Raw genomic sequence first — 20,960 nt, 5'->3', positions numbered from 1 at the left:
ATTACTGTGGCCTAAGAGTGAAAAAGGTGGATGTTGTTACTAAGACATTCTGGCATGTTGATAAATTAAAATATGACCTTTAATAGATCAATTGGAATACTAATTACCCTGTTACATTGATATCTTTTATTTGGTGTATTTTTTTTTTTCCCATGAAAGTAAATACTTAATGTTGAAACATCACCCCTGTATTTTTGTGAGCTATTTCTATGTGTGGTCATTGCTGGGACTATATGTCTCTGTGATGGTTGATTTAGTGAATGTTGTTATGTAGAGGAAAATGCATGGAATTTACATTTTGCTACCTGCTTCAAGTATTCACAAGTATTGCTACACTAACATATATATATATATATATTTATTTATTTTTCCTGTGCCAGTTATTTACATGTAATGCTTGCGGACATATGCGGTTAATTTTGAAATTACTTAAACTTGCTGTAGCCCTTGTTAAAACTTGCCCAGACATATCTTCAGCTGTAAAGAAACTGAAGAACTGCAGCAATATGGGGGAGTTTCTTTGCATTCTTTGGTATTTTAGAGAAACAGCAGTGCTTATTTTTTTAATTCATATGCCTGTATCTTCTGCAGATTGATAAAAGACATCAAAGCAAAGATTCTATTTTCTTCAGGGATGGTGTCAGGAGAATTGATTTTGTTCTCTCCTATGTGGATGATCTTAATAAGGAATGGGAAAAAAAGTTGGTAAGTTTGTCTTTTTGAAGTCCTCTTAATTTTTATTTATAATAAGATGAATATCAGTTACTAACACTTTTGGATCACTAGACTCATCTGGAATAGAATTTACCTAAAAAAATCTATATCTATGTGAAAAGCAATCCCATGTATGAACATTTCTGTGTAATTTACTGTTGTTTGTCAGGACCTGTTTTATTAGGTTCTTGTGTCTATGTTTATTGAATTGATCACTCTTCATTACTTAGGCTGAGCAATATATTATACAATGGAGCAAAGTAATCCAAATTATTTTGCTTCTTCATTTAACAGTCTAGCTAAGACTTTGGAGAAATATTTGTAAATACTTGCACCTGTAAATACTTTCAAATGAAGACGGATTATTCTTCTAAATAAGCAAAGGTCATCCAAACAAGATTTAACAATGACTAGTTTTTCATACCCTTGGACTGTAGTTAGAGGATGAATAGATTCTTAGCTCCGAGACTCAATGCAGTTTTTCTTTTATACTTTTGAGACTCTTTTCTTAAAATATACTCTGAGTAACACAACACAGCATGGCCTCCTGGAGTCTTTACCTGTGTTTGACCTACTGTCTACATATGTGTGTTCATTCTTCTAGAAGAATATTTAAAGTGGCTTTGATAAGAGCCCTCCTATGTAACAGAGCTCAAAAACAAACTTTCTCTAAAATGCCAGTTAGTGATTATTCTTGAACTTGCCAGCAAGGCCCAGTTGCCTGAATGGTAATAATAGGTCAGATGGAATCAGTTAATGGCACCTGTTTCTTACATGCTCACACTGACACATGAGATCTCACTTGGCTAACATAAATTCAAGTTATATAAAAAATCTAGTATAATGAGAGGCAGTCAAGACAACAAATTTTGTATAAAGCACAATATTTTTTTAAAAATGAGTATTTAAATTTGTGTTTTCTCTGTATTCACTACCTTCTTTCAGAGTCAGGAGAGGTTACATTGACAAACTAGTCTCTCAAAAATATAATTCCACAGTTTATTCATGATCAAAAAAATTTTAAAAGGAGACAGACACTAAAAAATTACATTCTCAAGTAATCATATTTTTCTGAAAGATAAGGGTATCTGAAAAAAACTAATTCTAATTACAAATGCTTATGACAAAATCATGATCAAAACAATTAGTCTTTGAAGCAAAGAACAGTTACAATCTTTATCTTGTCATATTGAAGTATTTAGTAATTAAAAATTCATATTTCCTTTGGAAAAATTCTGCAGGATTAGGCTGTTTTAAAAATTGCATATTGCTTTCATTCTTTTATGAAGAAAACACTGTTTTCATTAAGAACTTCTGCTGCCTGTCCTTGCATCCAAATACAATCTAGTGTAGAACACAGCCCCTCTATCCTACTCTTATTATGTTAAAAAATCCAAAAATTTCTCATGTCTCTGTTGGATGCTTTTCCCAGATTAAGCATCTCAGTCAGCTTTGCTCAGCTAGCCACATTCCAAAGATTTTCTTGGGAGACCAGGTTATTTGATAGCTATGATACCATAGGTTTATGTACAAGCATACTTTTTCAAGCTCACCCTGACTCTTTGTTAGGCTGTACTCCTAGCTAGATGCTTTCTTCTCCCCTGAAGCAAAATGCATTTCAGAAATAAGGAGGAGAACACTATACACTTTCTACATACGATGTAGAAAGAAGAAAGATACCCATGCAAAATTTGTCAAAGCAACTCTTAAACTTTTCCATTAGTCATACTTTAATTATTTAAAATTAGGAAAGAAATGAATACTATTTAGGTTATGTTCAGGTGCAAAGGAAAATGAGTCAGATGGCCAGTCTAGTCACTCATGTCATGTTGTGTGCAGCAGTTCCCTTCTCATTGATTTATGGCTTATTAGGGGACAGTAGGCATCTTTGCCAGAAAAAGCCCAAGAGTTAGTAGCTAATATTGTCCTTCCTCTTTGACATAAAAATGCACTTCCTAGGAGAATATATCTGTCTTTCAAAAGGTCAGTGGCCCTGTAGATAAGCTCTGTGGTCACTGGACAAACTGTCAAGGAGATACCAATTTTTCTTTTACACAGTTCGTGGGGCATCTGCATATGCCCTACAGTTATGTTCACCATAGATCTTTATGCAATTAGTATGTCCATAAATTAGTGCAGACTTCTTAGCATACAAATACTGTGCTGTTGTCTTTGTGGTAACAAGATTTAAATATTGATGAACTGCAGCCTCCGGAATTTGTCTGACATACACTGTGCCTGCTATTGTACAGTTATCATAGAAAGAAATGTTTCTTTTGTGGGAGCACAATGATGCAGTAAAATGGAACAGCTCAGAATAGAAGTGTTTATACGAGGAGATTAACAGTTGTGACAAAGGATTTTGTTTCCTAGTCTCAAGGAAACAGCTTTATTCTGCGTTTCTAAGAATGGGATAAATAACTTCTTTGTGTGTTTCAACATATCCCTGATACAGATGTAAGAGACAGTTTGTTCATTTTCTCCCTTAGTTTCATGCAGAACAACTTTTATCTTTTGTGATATTCCCAGATACGTTCCAGCTTCAACTAGAATGCTGTTTTGAACTTGCCTTCAGCTGTTTTGAACTTGCCTTCTATAAGCTACATGAATAAATCCAAACCACAAAGGCCTCTGAACAAAAATTAGAATTACAATTTTTTGAGACAGTATTATTCCTTAAAGCCTCCAGCACTCATGGAAATATTTCACCACCATATGAAATGTATGTGGACATGAAAAAATAAACAGAATTTATAAAAATATCTTTCAAAGTATTGATGTATGACCATGACATAGTCTTTATTGCCCATAAGCATATTTCTTCACAAGAGCTACAGAGCCTTAGGACTCATAGATCTCTGTGCAAAGTAACTCCACTTGTATGTTGACTAGAAGCAAAGACCCTCTGTCCCCAGTGGGGTACAGAGATACAGAAGGAAATTTCATTGAGTTCCTTTCCCAGTTTTCATTATCTCAGACAGAAACTTCTGCTTCCTTAGAGGTATCAGCTGGGCCAGAGTTAGGGAGCCAGGAGCAGCAAGTGTCAGATGCTTGTTGCTGCTGTTAGCAGCTGCACCCCCAGGTCTGCAGCAGTGGCTGAAATCTGGGCTCAGTCTGAACCTCGGAGCACACCATGCAGCTTTGCAGAGGTTTGGCTGGTAGTTGCAGAAGGAATCACAGCATATCCTGCATTGAAAGGGACCCACAACAAAGTTCAGTGAGTCAGCAGTGCCTGGCAGCCAGGAGGGCCAACAATGTCCTAGCGGGGCATCAGGCACAGCATCACCAGCCAGGCAAGGGAGGGATTGTCCTGCTCTGCTCTGAGCTGGGGCAGTCTCACCTTGAGCTCTGTGTCTGATTTTGGGTACCACCATATAAAAAAGACAGAGATTGAGAGACTGTCCAAAAGAGGGCCACGGGGCTGGAGGGGCCTTGATGGGAAGCCTTATGAGCAGTGGCTGAGGGCACTTGGTTTGTTCAGCCTTGAGAAGAGGAGACTGAGGGAAAACCTCATCACAGTGTACAATTTTCCTGTGAGGGGAAGAGCAGGGAGAAGTACCAGTCTCTTCTCTCTGAGACCAGTGAGTGACAGGACTCAAAGGAATGGCATGAAGCTGAGTCAGGGAAGGTTTAGGTTGGGTATTATGAACTAAAGGTTTTTTACCCAGAGAGTGGTTGGGCACTGGAACAGGCTCCCCAGGGCAGTAGTCACAGCACCAAGCCTGGCAGAGTTCAAGAAGCATTTACACAACACTTCTAGGCACCAGTGTGACTCCTGGAGTGTCTTGTGCGGGCCAGGAATTCACAGAGTTAAAGAATCACAGAATATGCTGAGTCAGAAGGGACCCACCAGGAGTTGGACCTGCATTGTTACCTGTTGTTGTACCAGCATTGTTATCACAGTCGGGTTTATAGAAGTTCTCTCTCTTCCCTAGCTACCTGGTTATGCAGTGTTGCATTTGCTTTGGGCATAATAGTATTGCTGGACTTTGGATCTTGCTTTGTTAATCTTAGTGGGATGGTTCATTACAGCCCGGCACATGTTAGGTGATAAAGTTAGTCTGTGCTTATCCCACATTATGTGGGATATCCACATAATATGGTGGATGTGATGACTTACAGAGTTTCCCTCACGCCTCTTTGACTGTAGATTGGCATCTACAACAGAGTCAGAAATATATGCACCAGGGATAGTTTATCAGGTTTAGGGCAGTAAGCTTAAAATTCTAAGTACAGATTAAAAACAGCCAGCTCTGGTCCAAGGATACATTTTGTCCATTTTAAGCCTTTGATGGTGACATGAAGAAATGAAGAAATCCAGTATTTGGCAAGAAAAGGGGGAGGATGGTTTTTTTTCCCCAGCAGATTGATTTCCTTTTAAAAATGTTTTTCCCATTAACTGGAAAGTATAGTACGTTGCATAGGTTTCAGGAGGGGGCTTGTGGGAGAAGAGCAAGGTGGTAAAAAGATCACAATTTCTATTAGAGCACTGCAGTTTGTCACACTAAGTGTATTGTAAAGAAAGATAAGTAAGATGGGGCCAGACTCTTTGGCTCTGTCTGCTCCTGAGCTGCACAGCTGGAGAGGAGCTGGCTGGTGTCTGGTGGCAGAGAAGGCTCTGAGCTGACTTGCTTGGCTCTCTTCCAGTGTTTGCTGGAGAAAGAATATACACCAGCGTGCTTTGTTAGGAGAAAAGGTAATCCAGAGTAGCATATAGCTTTGGATAATAGGCTTGAATGTCAGCTTTTCTATAGCATCTTAACATACCTTCTTAAATCACCTTTTAGTTGTGTTGTTCTCTATCTGATTATCACGTCAGCAAACCAGGGTTCTCTGACGTGTTTATACAGGTGCATTTAGGAAGGTTTGTAGGAAAAATAGTGCATGGAATTGCTTTTGCCCCCAGCATGTGGGGTGGGGGGTTATCATTATATCAGAACTCAGGAGTTATCATTTTCACAAGTTTATATAGTCCAGTGTCTAATTTAATATCTAGTAATATTTGGCAAAATCAGATGTGACACATAAAATGAGAGGCCACTAACACAGGAAAACATCTGAGGGCTATGAAAGCTATTCTTCAGTCTGCATTCATTTGTCTGAGTAAGTTATGCAAACTGAAATGCAAAAATGGCAGCCTACTCCTCACTGACATGCAGGAAAAAAAAAACTGGCTGAAAAATATCGTGTTTTGGGGTTTTTTAAGTACGTTTGAAAACTGTAATTTAAGACTTCTCAATAGAAGAAACATTAGACAGCATGGTGGGGTTTAGCTAGAAATAAATTTGTGGTCTAGCTTGTGCATTTTAAAGAGGGTAGGGCTCAGTATTTGACTTAATTTATTGTTATTCTGGCAGTTCTTCAGCAAATTTTATATAATTAAGGGGAAATTAATACAGTCTCTCAATAGGAGCAAAAATTATACAGAGAAGGAGAGGAAGAAAATATTCTTACCCAAAGACAGGACTTAGGAATTACTTTACAAAACAAAAAAAGAGTTCAAGAAGAATATCAAGCTCACAGAGGTCATGCAGCCACCACACACCACCATGGGCAGGTTTGTTATCTCTGCATGAAGTCCATGCTGACTCTATGCAAGCTAAGCACATGCTGTGATTTGTTGGTCTTATCAGTGATGTTTGTGAAATACTGTTTGAATTGTCTGTAATCAGTACTTGAATGTCTGTATCGGGCCTCATTGTATAACTAAATATACAAAATAAATAGATGAGGTAAATAGATGAAGCTGCAAGCACTCAGTCTTCCACGTGCTTCCAGAATTTTTCTTTTCATCTTTCTCTTGAAAATACAGCTAAACTTGAACACACCCCACACATCAGCTTTCTGAAGTCAGAAGTGCTCAAGACGCAAGACATCAGTTGCTTCTCTGATGAGCCAGATAGCCCAGAACAAGCCTTTTCCTAGCCAGTGGGTGCCCTGTGGCTAGCCAGTGCACTTCCTCGTGGGTTCCCATCACAAAGCTGGCCCTCACTAGAAAGTGGCCTGGTTTTTGTCTGCTTGCTTTGAGAAGGTCATGTAGCCTTAAGGGGTTGTCATCAGGGTAGCTGAGAGAAGTGAAACCCAGTGAGTCTTTAGTGAGTGATCAATTGCTAACTTCATATCAGTTACTAAAGTGTCTTTGTTTCTCTTCAGGAAAGGAGAAAAGAATTTGAGAGCAACCTGCAAAAGGCTGGTTTGGAGCTAGAAACAGAGGACAAGAAGGTAAAAAAAAAGAGAAAAATTAGGACCAAAAAGAATAGGATTTGGAAATCAACAAACCACTTTCTTTCTCTGAGAAAAATTATAAATTATACTCGCGGATTTCAGTGGAGTGCAACTGACTTAGGGGAAACAAGGTTAATATGTTTATTTGAGCACTTTTTCCAGATACACTGATAAGAATTGTGGAAGCAGAATAATTTTGATTCAAGAAGAAGCTTTTGGTTTTGCTTTCATAACAAAAACAAAGCCTTTGCTTTCATATCAAGAAGGCAAAATACCTGTGATTTGGTTTATATCCACATAAATGGGAAGTGTGCTTACAGCTGATTTTAATTCTACCTAACAATGTGTAACAAGTTTGGAAGGCAGTGAATGAATTAGTTACACCCACTGGATGTTGCAATTACGAGGAAGGACCCTGTAACCTTGAAGATGTGTGCTTAGTGGTACTGTTTGCTGTAATAACCGGAGGATGTGCGATTTTGGCTGATGGAGTCAGCATGCTAGCGGCTGAGTGAGTAAAGTAACTCTTGATGAAGTTCAGGCTCTGTAACATCCATAGGTAGGGAATTCATGGAGCAATATTAAAAACCCTTCTGATTGCCATCTTCCACTGTGGATGCAGAGCAGCACTAGAAGAACATACATGTTACGTCAGGCCTATGACGAGATTATTCTTCGTGTTTCCAGTGTAATGAGAATTTTCAGGCCTCAGTGTATGAGATTAATATAGTTTGAAAAGCCTTTGTGAGCTTGTAGTAGTGCAAAGGTTATTTTTATGAACAACCAACCACTCGGATAAGCTTTTCAGTATATATATAATAATACATACATATATATATACACACACACACACACATATATATATATACACACGCACAGAAAGTCCTTCTATTACCTCCTACTTCACCTTTAAGTCCTTTAAAAATATATGAAAGGCAGTACATTTTATATCAAAAATATTCCCATAAATCTTTCAATAAAACACAGTTTGGTCTAATGTCTAATGTAACTTTTCTGGAACAGGAATCTGAAGATGGCAAGATTTTTTTTGTGAAGATCCATGCGCCATGGGAGGTTCTGATCACATATGCAGAAGTGCTGAACATTAAAGTTCCCATCAGGGAAAATGACATTCCCCCCATGGTGGAGAACCCCCTGGACTGTGTGCTTTTCCCACTGAGGCTGCCCGAGAAGGTGATGCACCCTGAACCGGATTATTTCACAGCACCATTCAGCAAGGACAAGCAGGAGCTGTACCTCATTAATGATGAGAGCACTTTCTTCTCACCATCCATGAGAAACAGAATAGTACGTATGTGAATTTGGCTACTTGTGTTTGCAGGTAGATATAATTTACACATCCCCGTCGGAATATTCATGTAAGGAAGGAGTGCGTATAGAAACCATGGTCACTGAGGTAAATACAGAGATGCCTGGGTACCTGTGCATCTTGCTTAGAAATATAGAATAATTGTTGGAACTGATCTTCTGGATGTCTACAATGCAACTGTGGCCTCAGTATTCTTATATAAGGCCTTCTGAAGAGATACCTTTTGCTTTTGCATGTTGTTCCTGCAGATTATACGTAGTGCACATCTATTATAGGTTTCTCTTTAATGGCCTTAGAATAGGAAAGGTCTGAAATTCTCATTCTTGAATCTCAGGTTAATTATATTCTTACACGTTGCCCATACGGAACAGAAGAAGGGAAGAAAAAATTTGGGATTAAGAGACTGCTAAACAATGGCACCTATACAGCTGCATATCCTCTTCATGATGTAAGTATTTCAGCTTTCTGCTCCCTTGAGCATTTCCCAGTGTTTGCACTCTTTTACCTACTGTGACATTTGCTGTTCCAGGAGATGCAAAAATATACTCAAACCTTTCAATTTGTCCCAGTAATTGATTCTGTTTTATAACACACAAGACATAGCTATCAACCCTACTATTTGGCTTTTTATGTGCTGAAATGTTTCTTCCTACAGATGAGTTTTTAGAATATGTGTCAGTCACATCATTTCTTTAGAGACTTACTCCATCATATTCCTGCAATGCTGATGGCAGGGACCATGCAGCCGTACCTTAGATTATTACAAGGATTGAATTTCTACTGCAGATGTATACATGCAGCAGTGTGCGTGCATAGGGTGTGCACACACACATACTGTAGTTACACAGCAGTGCACACTACCTGCAGTTAGAGAAGGACTCTTGGCATCATACTATTTTGGGACTGAAGTCAGATAAGTTGCCTGAACCCTGCCAGTTCAGTGTGGGGTGGTGGACTTGTCCATCTCCCAGTGACCTTGGGGTACAAATACTGTAATACTGGAAATGTGGTAAGGGTACTAAGTACTATGTTTAGTTTTGCTGGAAGGTCAGTTTTTAATATGGTGTGTGTGGATTTAGTTCTGAAATTCCATGGAGAAAACAAGAGAGAGATGGGTTACAGTGTTTTCCATGGGGTTTTTTGCTTTAAAATTTTTTCCTCCTAAATGTTGTGTTTAATTTTTTTGCTTAAATCTTAAATTCTCTATGTGTTTTTAAAGGTTAATTCAGGTGTCACTTTGCCTTAGTGAACTTACTCTGAATACTACCAAAAGACGTTTTTAAATACTGTATATAGATTTATATTTTAAAATGTCTAAAAATATTTTATTTTTCTTAGAAAAAAAAAATAGTTGAGTGAATGGACATTCCTTAAGTTTTCAGGAAGAAAGTTTGGCTGATTAGGATCTAAAATGATAGTCTAGGCTGGGAGGCACTTTATCCTGTTGGGATTACCAAAACCACAGATAGTAAAGAGCAAGAATCTCTTCTATACAACTACAACTAACTTAAAATGCTAAGAAATCTTATGCAAAAATTCTAAAACTTGTGAGATAGACTCAAAAATCTTTGTCTGAAAATAATTATTTAATCTTTCAGAATATTTTCAAAATGAAAACTTTAGGTTGCTTAAACTTCTATTGGTTGCCTCCTGTTTAGAAACCAATTTTCATACTTTGTGGTTGAGAGACATTCAGAGAAAAGGAAAACCAAGATCACGAAATGAATAATTGACAAAGCCAAAAATTTCTAGAAGTGGAGTTCTGTGGCACAAAAAAAAATTGCAAAAGCTGTCAGAAACTGTGGTTATTTTACACTCTTTAATTTCTAGGAGAGTGCTGACATTACACAATTTTTGTCATAATTGACAGTTAAGATACCTGGTAATGACCAACACCACAGTCTGAAGAGGGTTGCATCATCATTGCTGTTTGCCTCTTTCAGTGTGGTATTTGGGCCTGTCGATGAGGTGTGGATGCCATGGGACAGAGAGGGAGAAACTGCAAGTGTTTCTCACAGTGGCTTGTGAGAATTTTTAGGGAGTTGTAAGGATGTGATAACTTGTTAAGTATTAACAATCTGCAGGTGGTGTTTTTCTACTTTGCCTTTCTGGTCTTCTCGAGGAAGGTGTTTTTGCTAACTAGCCAATCAAACAGAATGTATTGTGTCACTCTATAAAAACGGCGTGGTTCTCTTGAAGGCTTCTCTTGAAGCCTTCTTTTGCTCTTTCTACAATACTGCCTCCGCCTCCCACCTGTTCCTGTGTCATTCTTGGTGCAAGAGTGACAATGAGGTGTTTTCCCCTTGCTCTGATTTGCTCTCAGTGCCAGTACTGGAAGAAGGCAAGCGACCCCAACTGTGACAGCGAGAGGTACACGCTCTACATGGAGTGGGCTCGCTTCCTGCGCTTCTACAAAGAGCAGCCTTTGGTCCTTATCAGGTGAGATACTGCCTGGGGCTTGTTATGTGGCCTTGCTTTTCACTGTCATATGGTGTATATTCATCTGTAGCTTGATCCTGCAAGGAGTGATGCCTTGAGAAGGCTGACCTAGAACAGAGGCTACACAGAGTTAAAGTAGGTGTTTATTAAAAAGCCTTTATGGATACACCTTGGGCAGCACAAGAGCCCAGCCAGGGCTACACCCAAGATGAACCAAAATGGTCACAAAATGGACGACTGGTCACGAGGTCCCACACTTTTGTAAGTTCAGGTCCGTTAGCATATTGGAGTTAATTGTCCAATTACAGCTTTAGCGTATGAAGTCCCGTCCTTTTTGTTTTCACTCTTCAGTCCATGTTGTTTATGCTCTTGGGCCTGAAACTTGTATAGGCTGTCCTTGGTCCCTAGCTAGAAAAGGATTGTTTTAGCTACCTACTCTGTGAAGAGCGCTTTATATGAAGCTCAGAGCTACACACTAAAACAGCACAGAATCTGAAAAATATAAAAGCTAAAAATTATAACATCAGGAAATCTTTGCCTGTTTTAAGATTCAGTGAGAGCTGGATATTAATCGGGCACTATGTCCTGGGAAGACATGACAGAGCTTTCTACTGACAAGTGGCAAAATGCTTTATCTCAAATCAAGCCTCTTTCCAACTAGCCAGTTCTCCTGGGGTTAGGTGTATTACAGATAGTTCAGCTGTTAAAGAAACAGACACATAGAATAGCTCAAATTTTTTAATCAATCTCTGCAAAAAAAAATGTTAAAGGTTTATTTGAAATGTTGAAATTACAACACAGACCTGAAAAAGTACTGATGAAATCAGTTTGGAGGCTTGATTCTTAGTTCTAACCCCAAATTTAAACTGACTTAAGATCGCTTTGATTCAGCTGATGTGCTACAACAGAATGCTGCTTTGTTCACAGATTACAGTTCCTTGTTTGTAACACAAGTGATTGTATTTCTGTGGATTACCTATTTCTTTTAACCATACAGTCAGAACTGTTGTGCTGTTTCATTTGTGTAACTCCTTGGAAAAATCAGAAAGTAAATCTTCACCTACACTATTCTGTAGAAAAGAGAAAAGAGCGATTTTAATGTTAGTTTCTGCTAGGAGGAAAAAAGGACAAGAGAGGCCATGTTTCCTGATCATTCACCTTGTCTGTACAGCTTGAGTAACCTCTCATGGCCAGTTTCCACCCTCATTTTCCACAGTACCTCAATGCATTTACTCTTCTGTTAAAAGATAATTTTGCCAAGTATTTAACTTTTACTCTGGCCAGTTTGTTCTACTACAGTTTTAAATTTTGCTCTGTGTTCCTGTTAATTGTTTTTTTTTTTTTTTTTGTATTCAGAAAGTACTATGGTGAGAAGATTGGAATCTATTTTGCCTGGCTAGGATTTTACACCGAGATGTTATTCCTTGCAGCAGTTGTTGGCCTAATCTGTTTTCTTTATGGCTTGTTTACAATGGATGAAAATATGAGCAGGTAAATATAACATTGAAAATCTCCTGGGCAAAAGCTAAGCAATGTGAAAATTTTATTACTTGCAAAAAAAAAAATACTCTTGTTGTTACTCATCAGGTAACAAGCTTTTAAAGCTTGTCAGAGCAGACAAATTTGTTCTTCAGCAGTCTTTATTGACTGTAAAGGTGGTGGACCACTAATGCAGAACTTGTGACTATCAATTAGTAAGACTCAACTTGTAGGTGAAAAGCAATGTTTTGTTGGCCATAGCTTTCTGTATTGGAGAAGCTGCAATATATGAAGTCCTGAGAGTACCCCTTATATCTGCCAAAATTGAGTGTTTATTGTTGCCTTAAGCTCGTCTATTTAATCTGTCTTGCAGAGCAGTCTGACTTTTTTTGCGTAGGTCATCATTTGTACTAAGCAAAAGCATGAGTAAAACAGATCAGCAGTGTTCTCCTGTCAAAGAGTGATCCAGTATCTTAGAAGCCACAATTTGGTGGGATTTTTAAGTAAGCATAGTATTTCTTTTATCAGAAGTCCAAAGATTTATTGAATTCAGGGATTGGGGGTGGGGAGAGGAAAAGAGGGTTGACTTCTTATTGCTTACTGTTTTCTGTAAGAAGGTTTCTATGAAATTTTGACTTTTAACTATAAAAGATGACTAGCAAGTTAAAATTCTCATCTGTTCTGTTGAATAATGCAATTTTGAGACTTGTATTTTAGCTAGGTTAAGAATTAATCTGGGAATACTGTTATACATTTTGAGATTTCTCTGGATACTGAAGGACTATCATAGAATTCTAAATTTTACCCACTGTCATTAAATTGAAGTAGCAAATTTTACTGCAGATATCAAAGCTGAAGTGGTCTCGCTGCTTTTAGAAAAGGTGTTTTGATGTCATTGCTAACCTGATGAGAAATAACATGGTTTATATCTTGCCTGAAAGCAGTGCATGTACAGTACAGCTCCTGACAGACTCCTGATTCATTACTAGTAGAGCAAAAAAGCCCATATCAAGGGAATTCTACTCCTTGCAGCAGCTGCTTCATTCTTGGGTTGCCCTGACCTGCCACTGGTTAATACCAGTGAATGTGACAAGATGTGGCATCTTTGCTGTGGAGCTGCAAATGCTGAGCTTTGAACAAATGAAGCTCCTATTCATTTTTTAATTAAATTTCATATAACAGCTTTTAAGATGCTGTGGAAACAGATACTTTACAATGTTTTCCTGCTTAGCAAAGAAATCTGTGACCCTACAATTGGAGGAGAGATCATCATGTGCCCACTTTGTGACCGAGACTGTGAATACTGGAGACTAAACACCACCTGCGAGTCCTCACAGGTCTGTATCTGGTTCTGCAGCCACTGGTCATTTTGTTCATCCTGAAAACTGTCTTGGTACTGACCTGTTCCTGGGTATTCTCTTGCAGTATTCCCATTTGTTTGACAACGTGGCAACTCTTTTTTTTGCTATTTTCATGGGTATATGGGGTGAGTACATTTGATAAGTTATATGTCAAGCAATAAGGAGATCTTGGCCAAGCTGTTGAGAGACACTGGAAGTGGGAAGAAGGGGAATAATGGCTTCATCTTAGTATCCTGTCTCAGATGCAGAAGTGATGAATGAGTGAAAATAATTTAAAGTTACGGAGCAACTGAGACTTAAAAAAACCTAAGCAGGCATCTAGGATACCATAAGAATAACATAATAATTGTGTACTCTTAACTGCTAACGTTTGATTCTTTCCTTAGTAACCAGAGGGGTCCAACCTTATGCAGCCCATATAAGAATCCTCTCTGCTCAGCCCTTCACATCAGCAGTGTCCCAGGGAGGGAGTGGGGAGTTTTGTGCCCTTTCACTGGATGGATGCTGGTCCATCACTGCTGCTGTATTAGCTGTACTTTTGGGATGAGGAAATTCGTTGGGATCTACTCCAGTGAACTGCATGCACTGTAGTATGTTTTGATGGCATAGAAATAGGTGGATTTCTGACCTCTACAATCCTAATTTCACACCAATGATACCTCTTCAGACTTTTAAGAACATTGTGTTGAATACATGTTCTTTTCTTCAACTCTATGAAGGTCTGTAAATTCTGGATAGCATAGTTACTGCTTCTTATTTCCTTAAATACAATTCTCTTGTTTCATACTGTTTGTATGAAATGTCATCATTAAATGTTCAACTTGTGTATAGATATTTCATTAACTCACAAAGATTCTTGTGTGCTAATAGAAAACCTGTGTATTTTTTATCAGAGGATCTGATCACTCACTTCTTTTATATAGAATTGTTATTTAAAATCTAATAAGGTTTTTGTTGTATGGCTGTTTTACTAAACTTTTCTTGGTTTCTAAGCACTAGCATTTGCGTGACATGGATTAGTCATTCAGGAAGTGTCAGCCAAAGAGTTTAGAACTGCAGAAGATAAGCTTTCCTGTGTTTGTCCAAGCCATAAAACTTCCGCAGTTCAGATAAGAACAATCAGATTACAAAATGTTTACATTTTAAAGTAATTTATTAAGGGTTCTAAAGATGTTATATAGTATTATAAATTTTATAGTTGTTTATATATGAAATCAATTCCCTGTAATGTCTTAAAAAATTCTTAGGCTAGCCCAACTCTCGATTATATAAAAATCATCAGATATTCACTGTCTTTGAGTATGTATCCTGGTTTAAGGCAAGTTTGGGAGGAAACCCTCAAAGGGGTCCCTCTAGAAAGCAAATTTAAGTGGCCCCTCTCCCCACTAGTTCAGGAGACTTAAATCTTCCTTGAGAAAATTGGAAAAAAACTATTTAACAAACAAAGTATTCACAAGCATAAAAATTGAATAATATTAAACAATGGAAGCTCTTGTTTGAAGAGGTGGTAAATTCAGAAAGTCCTTTTCAGGGGCTGTAGCTCGGCTCGCTCTGTCTCTTATCAGTCCCTCCTGTGCTGGAAATGCTGCATCCCAGGCCCCAGTGGGCCACAGGCATGAGCTCCGGTTGTTTTTCTGGGTTTTCGGTCCAGAGCAGGTTCAAACAGTTCCAAGAAAAAGAAAAGCCACAGTCTGGGGAGCTTTTCTGCCTCAGCTAGCTAAAAAAACTCACTAAAAGTAGAGTTTTCTCTGCTTCCTGTCCGTGCTGCAGACAGCACAGTCTGTGAGACAGAGAGAGAGCTGAAGCTCGTGTCTCTATGTTTTGAATACAGCCATAAAAATTTCCACCCGTTTTCCTTCTCCCCTCCTTTGCTCTTGGATCTAGCTTTAAAGGCACAAAACTTATTTCTAGGCTAAGCAGATGAATGGGGATACAATTTTCAGTATCATATAGTCACCCTCGGACACCATGATATCAAATAAGCATCAAAAAGCAACAAAAGTGTTTGACCATATTACTTGAAAGCTGTTCTGCTTATTTGGTGTAATATTTATGTGTTACAGGTTTATACTCAGTAATTAGTTGAATTATCGGGTTCTTTTCTTAATTCCATGTTGCTTTTTGCATAGACAGAGTAGTTAATTGAACACGATCACCATAACCATGGAAATACCCATATCTTGTCTTGGCATCTTCCTTGTCATCCACTTCTGGAATTCAATTAGCTAATAAATCACTGGATCTATATTGTGGTCTTATCTGTGAACTATAGTTGGTAGTCAGTAAAAATAAGTGAGTCACACTGTAATAATAAACCACAGAAAAGAAGCCAGTGCAAATGTTTAACTTGGTTCATGAACTTTTTCACTTCTTCCTTGACTCTATTTTAACATTTGCAAATTGCAGTTACACTTTTCTTGGAGTTCTGGAAGAGGCGGCAAGCAAGACTGAAATATGAATGGGATTTGGTTGATTTTGAAGAGGAACAGCAACAACTTCAGCTGAGGCCTGAGTACGAGGCAAAATGTACCCAAAAGAAGAAAAATCCTGTAACTCAGGTATGAACATGCTGTGTTGACGTGTGTGCAAATTGAGTTGTATGCTGAAAGTTTTGTAATGTGGAAATTGATATATTAAATCAGGAAAATAAGGACAAAGTTTATAGCTTTTATGTCTTTTTACTGCATCTTTCACAATTCAGGGTAGCAGTCTCTGCAACTTTCATGCCTTTAAAACCACTCATTCTTATCTCTATACAACATGTGAAGAACAGGTCACTGTGATCTAAAGTGATCAGTTGGTTTAGCTGTGGTTTAGCTTCTGATACACAACCACTTTGTTTGGGGAACTCTGGAGGGATGAAGGTGGCTAAAGTCCTTTCTCTTGAATGTGATTGAGATACAATTAGTGACCCTACTTAACTCTGTTAAACACTCTATATTATTAGATGTTAATTGTTTTCATTTAAATTTATTTTAGGTAGAAGTTATTTGACAAATTTCAGGATCAGCTGGTTGGATTCCAGCACAGTATCTACCACACCCATTTGATATATTTTAAAATAATCTTTTCCCTTTCACAGAATTGCCTATAAATAGCTTATTGTCACTAGTCCTAAGTATACTTAGATAACACAGTCTTCAGAAAAAAACCAGAAGCTTAGCCAGAATGTGGGAAGAGTCTGTTCTAAAAACAACAGCCTTGTCTTTCAGGGCTCGTTTCCTTAATCATTAGGAAATACATATACTAATCTTATTTCTCATGAGAGAGAATTTTTCCCCCTCCACATACACAGCATTCATTCTGCTGTTGTAACCTTGCACAGAGCTCTTTGATAACAGTGCACTAGGTTTAAGAGTGTAGCTCTGTGAAGCATTACTTTCTGCGTGTTCAGGAAAACAGGTTCAGGTAAATCAATTTTCATTAGTTAGCTCTACTAATTGAAAACACATGCCTGCCAGTTATGTATTATTTGCTGGTTTGCATCCCTGTGTATGCTCAGGCTCAAACCCCCACCCTTCCATGGCTACGTAGGGCCCAAGCCCTGCCACACTGCAGTGGTTGTGCTGCAGCTGAGGGAAAGAGCAGGGGGAGCTCTGTCGTGCAGGCAGGTGCTGGCCCTTTTGTGCTCTGCAAGAGAGGGTGATCATGTTAGGACAGGCAGCAGTGAGCTGACTGGTTAGCTGTGGTTGTACGCAGCATGGACCAAAACCTGTAACCTGATGAGGTGAATCAGCTGTGCCAGAGCACTGCCAAAGGCTTAGGTGTGCCTGTATACTGTCCTGAGGGAGAAGATTGTTCTCTCTCTAAATTGATCCAAATCCCTTAGGTGAAATAGGGCTTTGTGAACTTTATTTAGGAAGTAGAAATGGACTGTAATATACTTCTCTTATCTCAGTATGAGATACTGCTCTCCTCTGTACTTTCTAAGTATGCATTAACTATTGCCATAAAAATTCAATGACTGTACAAGCCTTTATATTGTGACATTTCAATTTACTGTCTCAGTGATTTTTCAGAGGCTTTTTTGCAGCAGGGTTTATCAGTGATCCTTATCAGTACCCAATTAATTATCGGCTAACCTGTACAGGTAATAGTAGTTTCCTTCTGTTACAGCATGTCCTATAGTGAACACGCGAAAGGCCAGTGCTTTCAAATAAGTTAATTCTGCAGGAACCAATAAAGTTATGTGGGTACAGGACAGTGACTTTGTGTCCCACAGCTGGTTTTGCTTGACTCAGAAAATTATTTCATCATTATTCATGATTCAAAGTGCACTGAAACCAAAATTGCTGATCTTGAAGCTGTCATTAACATACTTGTTTATGGTGCTAAACTGTCTAACTAAACAAAATCTGGGTTTGCTGATCACAATAGAATTGTAATCTACATAAATAATGAAGCATTTGATTCAGACTTAGTCTCTGTCATTGCACATCACTGCCTGTATTACATTTGGGATTGCAGTTTCTGTAGTACTCAATGCCACTTTGCTCAAGAGGAGCCTAAGTATTCTACAGTGCCTTGTCCCACAGATTTATCAAATTCAGGTTATTTTTCACTATATCTTCTTCCACTGGCATTAGTTCTCAAAGAGAAGATTCTTTCATAGAACATGTACTCTGGTATTTTAGGAGCTAGAATTGGTTGCACAAGCTACGTGAGCATTGAAGATTGTTCATGTGTTGTCTGGGGATACTGGCATGACCCAGTTGCCTGGTGCTGCAGCAGAGCTTGGCAACTACATTCATATCCATTACTTCAACTAAAGAAACAAATAGAATTGAAGGAGTGGAGAAAAGCACTGTCTGACTCGCACATCCAAATGACAAGTTTTAAGTGATCTCGGCATGAAGAGTTGATACAACTGGAGTCCTGTTGTGGACTCAGAGCTGTTTGACAGCTAACTTAGCATTACAGTAATAATTGTGGCCTGTTTATCTCAGGAAGTTGGTCTTTTTCCTTTAGCTGCTGTTTGATTTTGCAAAAGTTTAACCATTCCTTCCAGGTACTGTCTTGTAGCAGTTTGATGGCTGCTTCTGTCCTCATCTTTTTGCCCTGCCCCACCCCACCCCCCTGCCCCTGGCACACTCAAAATTATGTTCTGTCTGCCATTTGAGAGGGGCAGGGTTCTGGAGGGTTTCCCTTGGATGTGAGCATTTATCACACAGCTGGTGAGAGCTCTGTGTGCTGCTTGATGTTAGAGTAAGATGTGGGAATAACATGATCTGTGCTGTACTTGACTGTTTCAGGAGATGGAGCCTTATTTGCCTTTAACTAGCCAGGCTGTGCGATTCTGCATCTCAGGAGCCACAGTGTTGTTCTGGGTGAGCATCTTTTTGAATCCTCATTTTGGCATGTATCAGAGATGCTGTTCATTACTAATCATCACATTAACACAATTTTATTTTAATCATGATGATAACACATGCTTTTATTACTGTTCATGCTGTCATTTGAAGTGCACTTCAATTCTGATGAACTGTTTTTTAAAAAAAGGGCACTGGAAATCTGTCATTAATTAGTAATTTGATTGGACATTTTAGAATGGGGATAACTTTCTCTGTGACTTATTTGATGTTAACAGACATAGTGAAAAAATTGTGGTAAGACAAAAAAGAGTTCACAACAATGAATGCAGAGTGAGTTTCAGAGCAGACAGTTTAATCTAACTTGTACTTTCCATCTCCTGTCTATACTTTCTTGCACTTTCTCAGATATTGGTATTAGATTGTCGGCTTTTCTTACGTTAACAAAATAATTTTGTTGGTTTTAATGTATATCATAACAAAGTATTTTTGCCTGTGTACTTTGCATTTCAGTGCTGCTGAACTCATACCCACAAAGAATAAAATCTAAAAAAATGAAAAGCATAATGGTTTACATCTTGTTTTTAAAGCTGTGTGCATCTAGCTATAGTATATAGCTATGCTAAGCTGCAAGTGTATTTCAAATCTCCCTCCTTTCTGCAGGTGTCCTTGATCATAGCCAGCATGATAGCTGTGATCGTGTATCGCCTCGCGGTGTATGCTGCCTTCGCCAGCCTCATGGAGAACACGCAGACGCTGCAGCCCATCAGCGGCTTACTGACCCCTCAGCTGGCAACCTCAGTCACAGCCTCCTGCCTCAATTTTGTCATCATCATGATACTGAATTTCTTTTATGAGAGAATAGCCATCTGGATTACTGATATGGGTAAGCAGGGGTACTTGAAGGCAAAACTTGGAAGGAATCATTGAAAATTCCATTGCGCACCATCAAGGTGTTCCATGCTGTTGTTCTCAACTCAGGCACAGTGGGAGCTCTATAGCTTGTTGTAGCTTGCAGCAATAACTCAGGAGTATCCACAGCCATACTGAACATTTTCCCTGCATTTCAGTATTCTCATAACCTAGTTTGTCCTTATATAGTGCTTGTTTATAATAGAGCTAGTTTACAGAGACAGTCACAGACCTGAACATAATTAAACATCATCTTGAATCACCAAAGCAAGATCAGACTGTCTTGAGCTAGCAGTATTTCAATTAGAAATCCTGCAAATATATTTATATTTGAAAAAATAAATCACAGCTATCTTTACAAGAAGAAAAGACTAAATAATCATGACTCTTAGTCCGGGGGAAAAGATGGGATAGGGTAGTACATTTTCCATGTTTTTCTGATGGGATAGGGTAGTACATTTTCCATTTTTCCATTGTTTCCTTTAGTTCTGGCTGTACAGATTTGGAGTTACACAGATGTAAGGCAGAGGTTGAGCAGGATGAGAAACTGTGCCCAAGATGTGTTATTGTGGCAGTAGCTATTGATAGCAGTACCCCTGCTGCAGAGCTGGAGGCCCAGAAAGAGTGTCTACACTTTTGTAGTGTATTTTATGTTTGACTTCTTCTTGCATGCTGGAAATAACATTCCTGAAAACCCTTCTTAGACATTTAAAAAAAAATTCATTTTATTTGTTAATGATTTAGAGATAGAAGTCCCTGAAGGTGTTTCATAGAAAGAAATAATTGCAGAATATATTCCGTTTGGGGAGGGGAGCTGAAAATATTAGGTGCTTGCAGTTTGTGAACTTCTCATAAAAACAGTTGGTTGATCTTTTTTTTGTGAGATCTTTCAAGTTGAGTCAAGAATTGAAAGGTATTCCTTGCAGAATCGTAAAGAGATGTTGCATTTGGTTTATTTTCATTTACCATAGACCATCTCTGTGATCTGTATTGTTTATCTCTCTTGGCCAAATCAGACCAAACTGAAACAGAGCAAGTAGTAACTAAAATTGCCCCTAACAAACACAGAAACAAACAGAAAATCATAACTTTTTAAATCTTTCTTTCTTGAGGAGCAAGAATTGTGAGTGTGAAGGCTCAGCAGTGTTATTTTGCTGGTTTGCAAGTGTAGGTAATTATTTTCTCAAGTGG

At 38.4% G+C, this 20,960-nt stretch overlaps 1 protein-coding gene across 10 annotated transcripts in view; it reads left to right on the top strand.

Moving 5' to 3' along the window:
• Window positions 1–20,960, top strand: part of ANO5 (anoctamin 5) — a 59,385-nt gene that overhangs the window by 24,959 nt on the left and 13,466 nt on the right. For all 10 annotated transcript variants that reach the window (XM_038137756.1, XM_038137757.1, XM_038137761.1 and 7 more), the window contains 11 exons: window positions 592–705; window positions 6,868–6,936; window positions 7,963–8,247; window positions 8,604–8,717; window positions 10,593–10,708; window positions 12,065–12,199; window positions 13,419–13,524; window positions 13,613–13,673; window positions 15,955–16,106; window positions 18,801–18,875; window positions 19,521–19,743. In XM_038137756.1, the coding sequence (XP_037993684.1) occupies window positions 592–705; window positions 6,868–6,936; window positions 7,963–8,247; window positions 8,604–8,717; window positions 10,593–10,708; window positions 12,065–12,199; window positions 13,419–13,524; window positions 13,613–13,673; window positions 15,955–16,106; window positions 18,801–18,875; window positions 19,521–19,743 (1,450 nt within the window). The remainder of the gene's footprint in view (window positions 1–591; window positions 706–6,867; window positions 6,937–7,962; window positions 8,248–8,603; window positions 8,718–10,592; window positions 10,709–12,064; window positions 12,200–13,418; window positions 13,525–13,612; window positions 13,674–15,954; window positions 16,107–18,800; window positions 18,876–19,520; window positions 19,744–20,960) is intronic.

This window comes from Motacilla alba, chromosome 5, assembly GCF_015832195.1.
Source record: "Motacilla alba alba isolate MOTALB_02 chromosome 5, Motacilla_alba_V1.0_pri, whole genome shotgun sequence".
Taxonomy (NCBI): Eukaryota; Metazoa; Chordata; class Aves; order Passeriformes; family Motacillidae; genus Motacilla; species Motacilla alba.
This window is presented reverse-complemented; position numbering and strand designations above follow the sequence as displayed.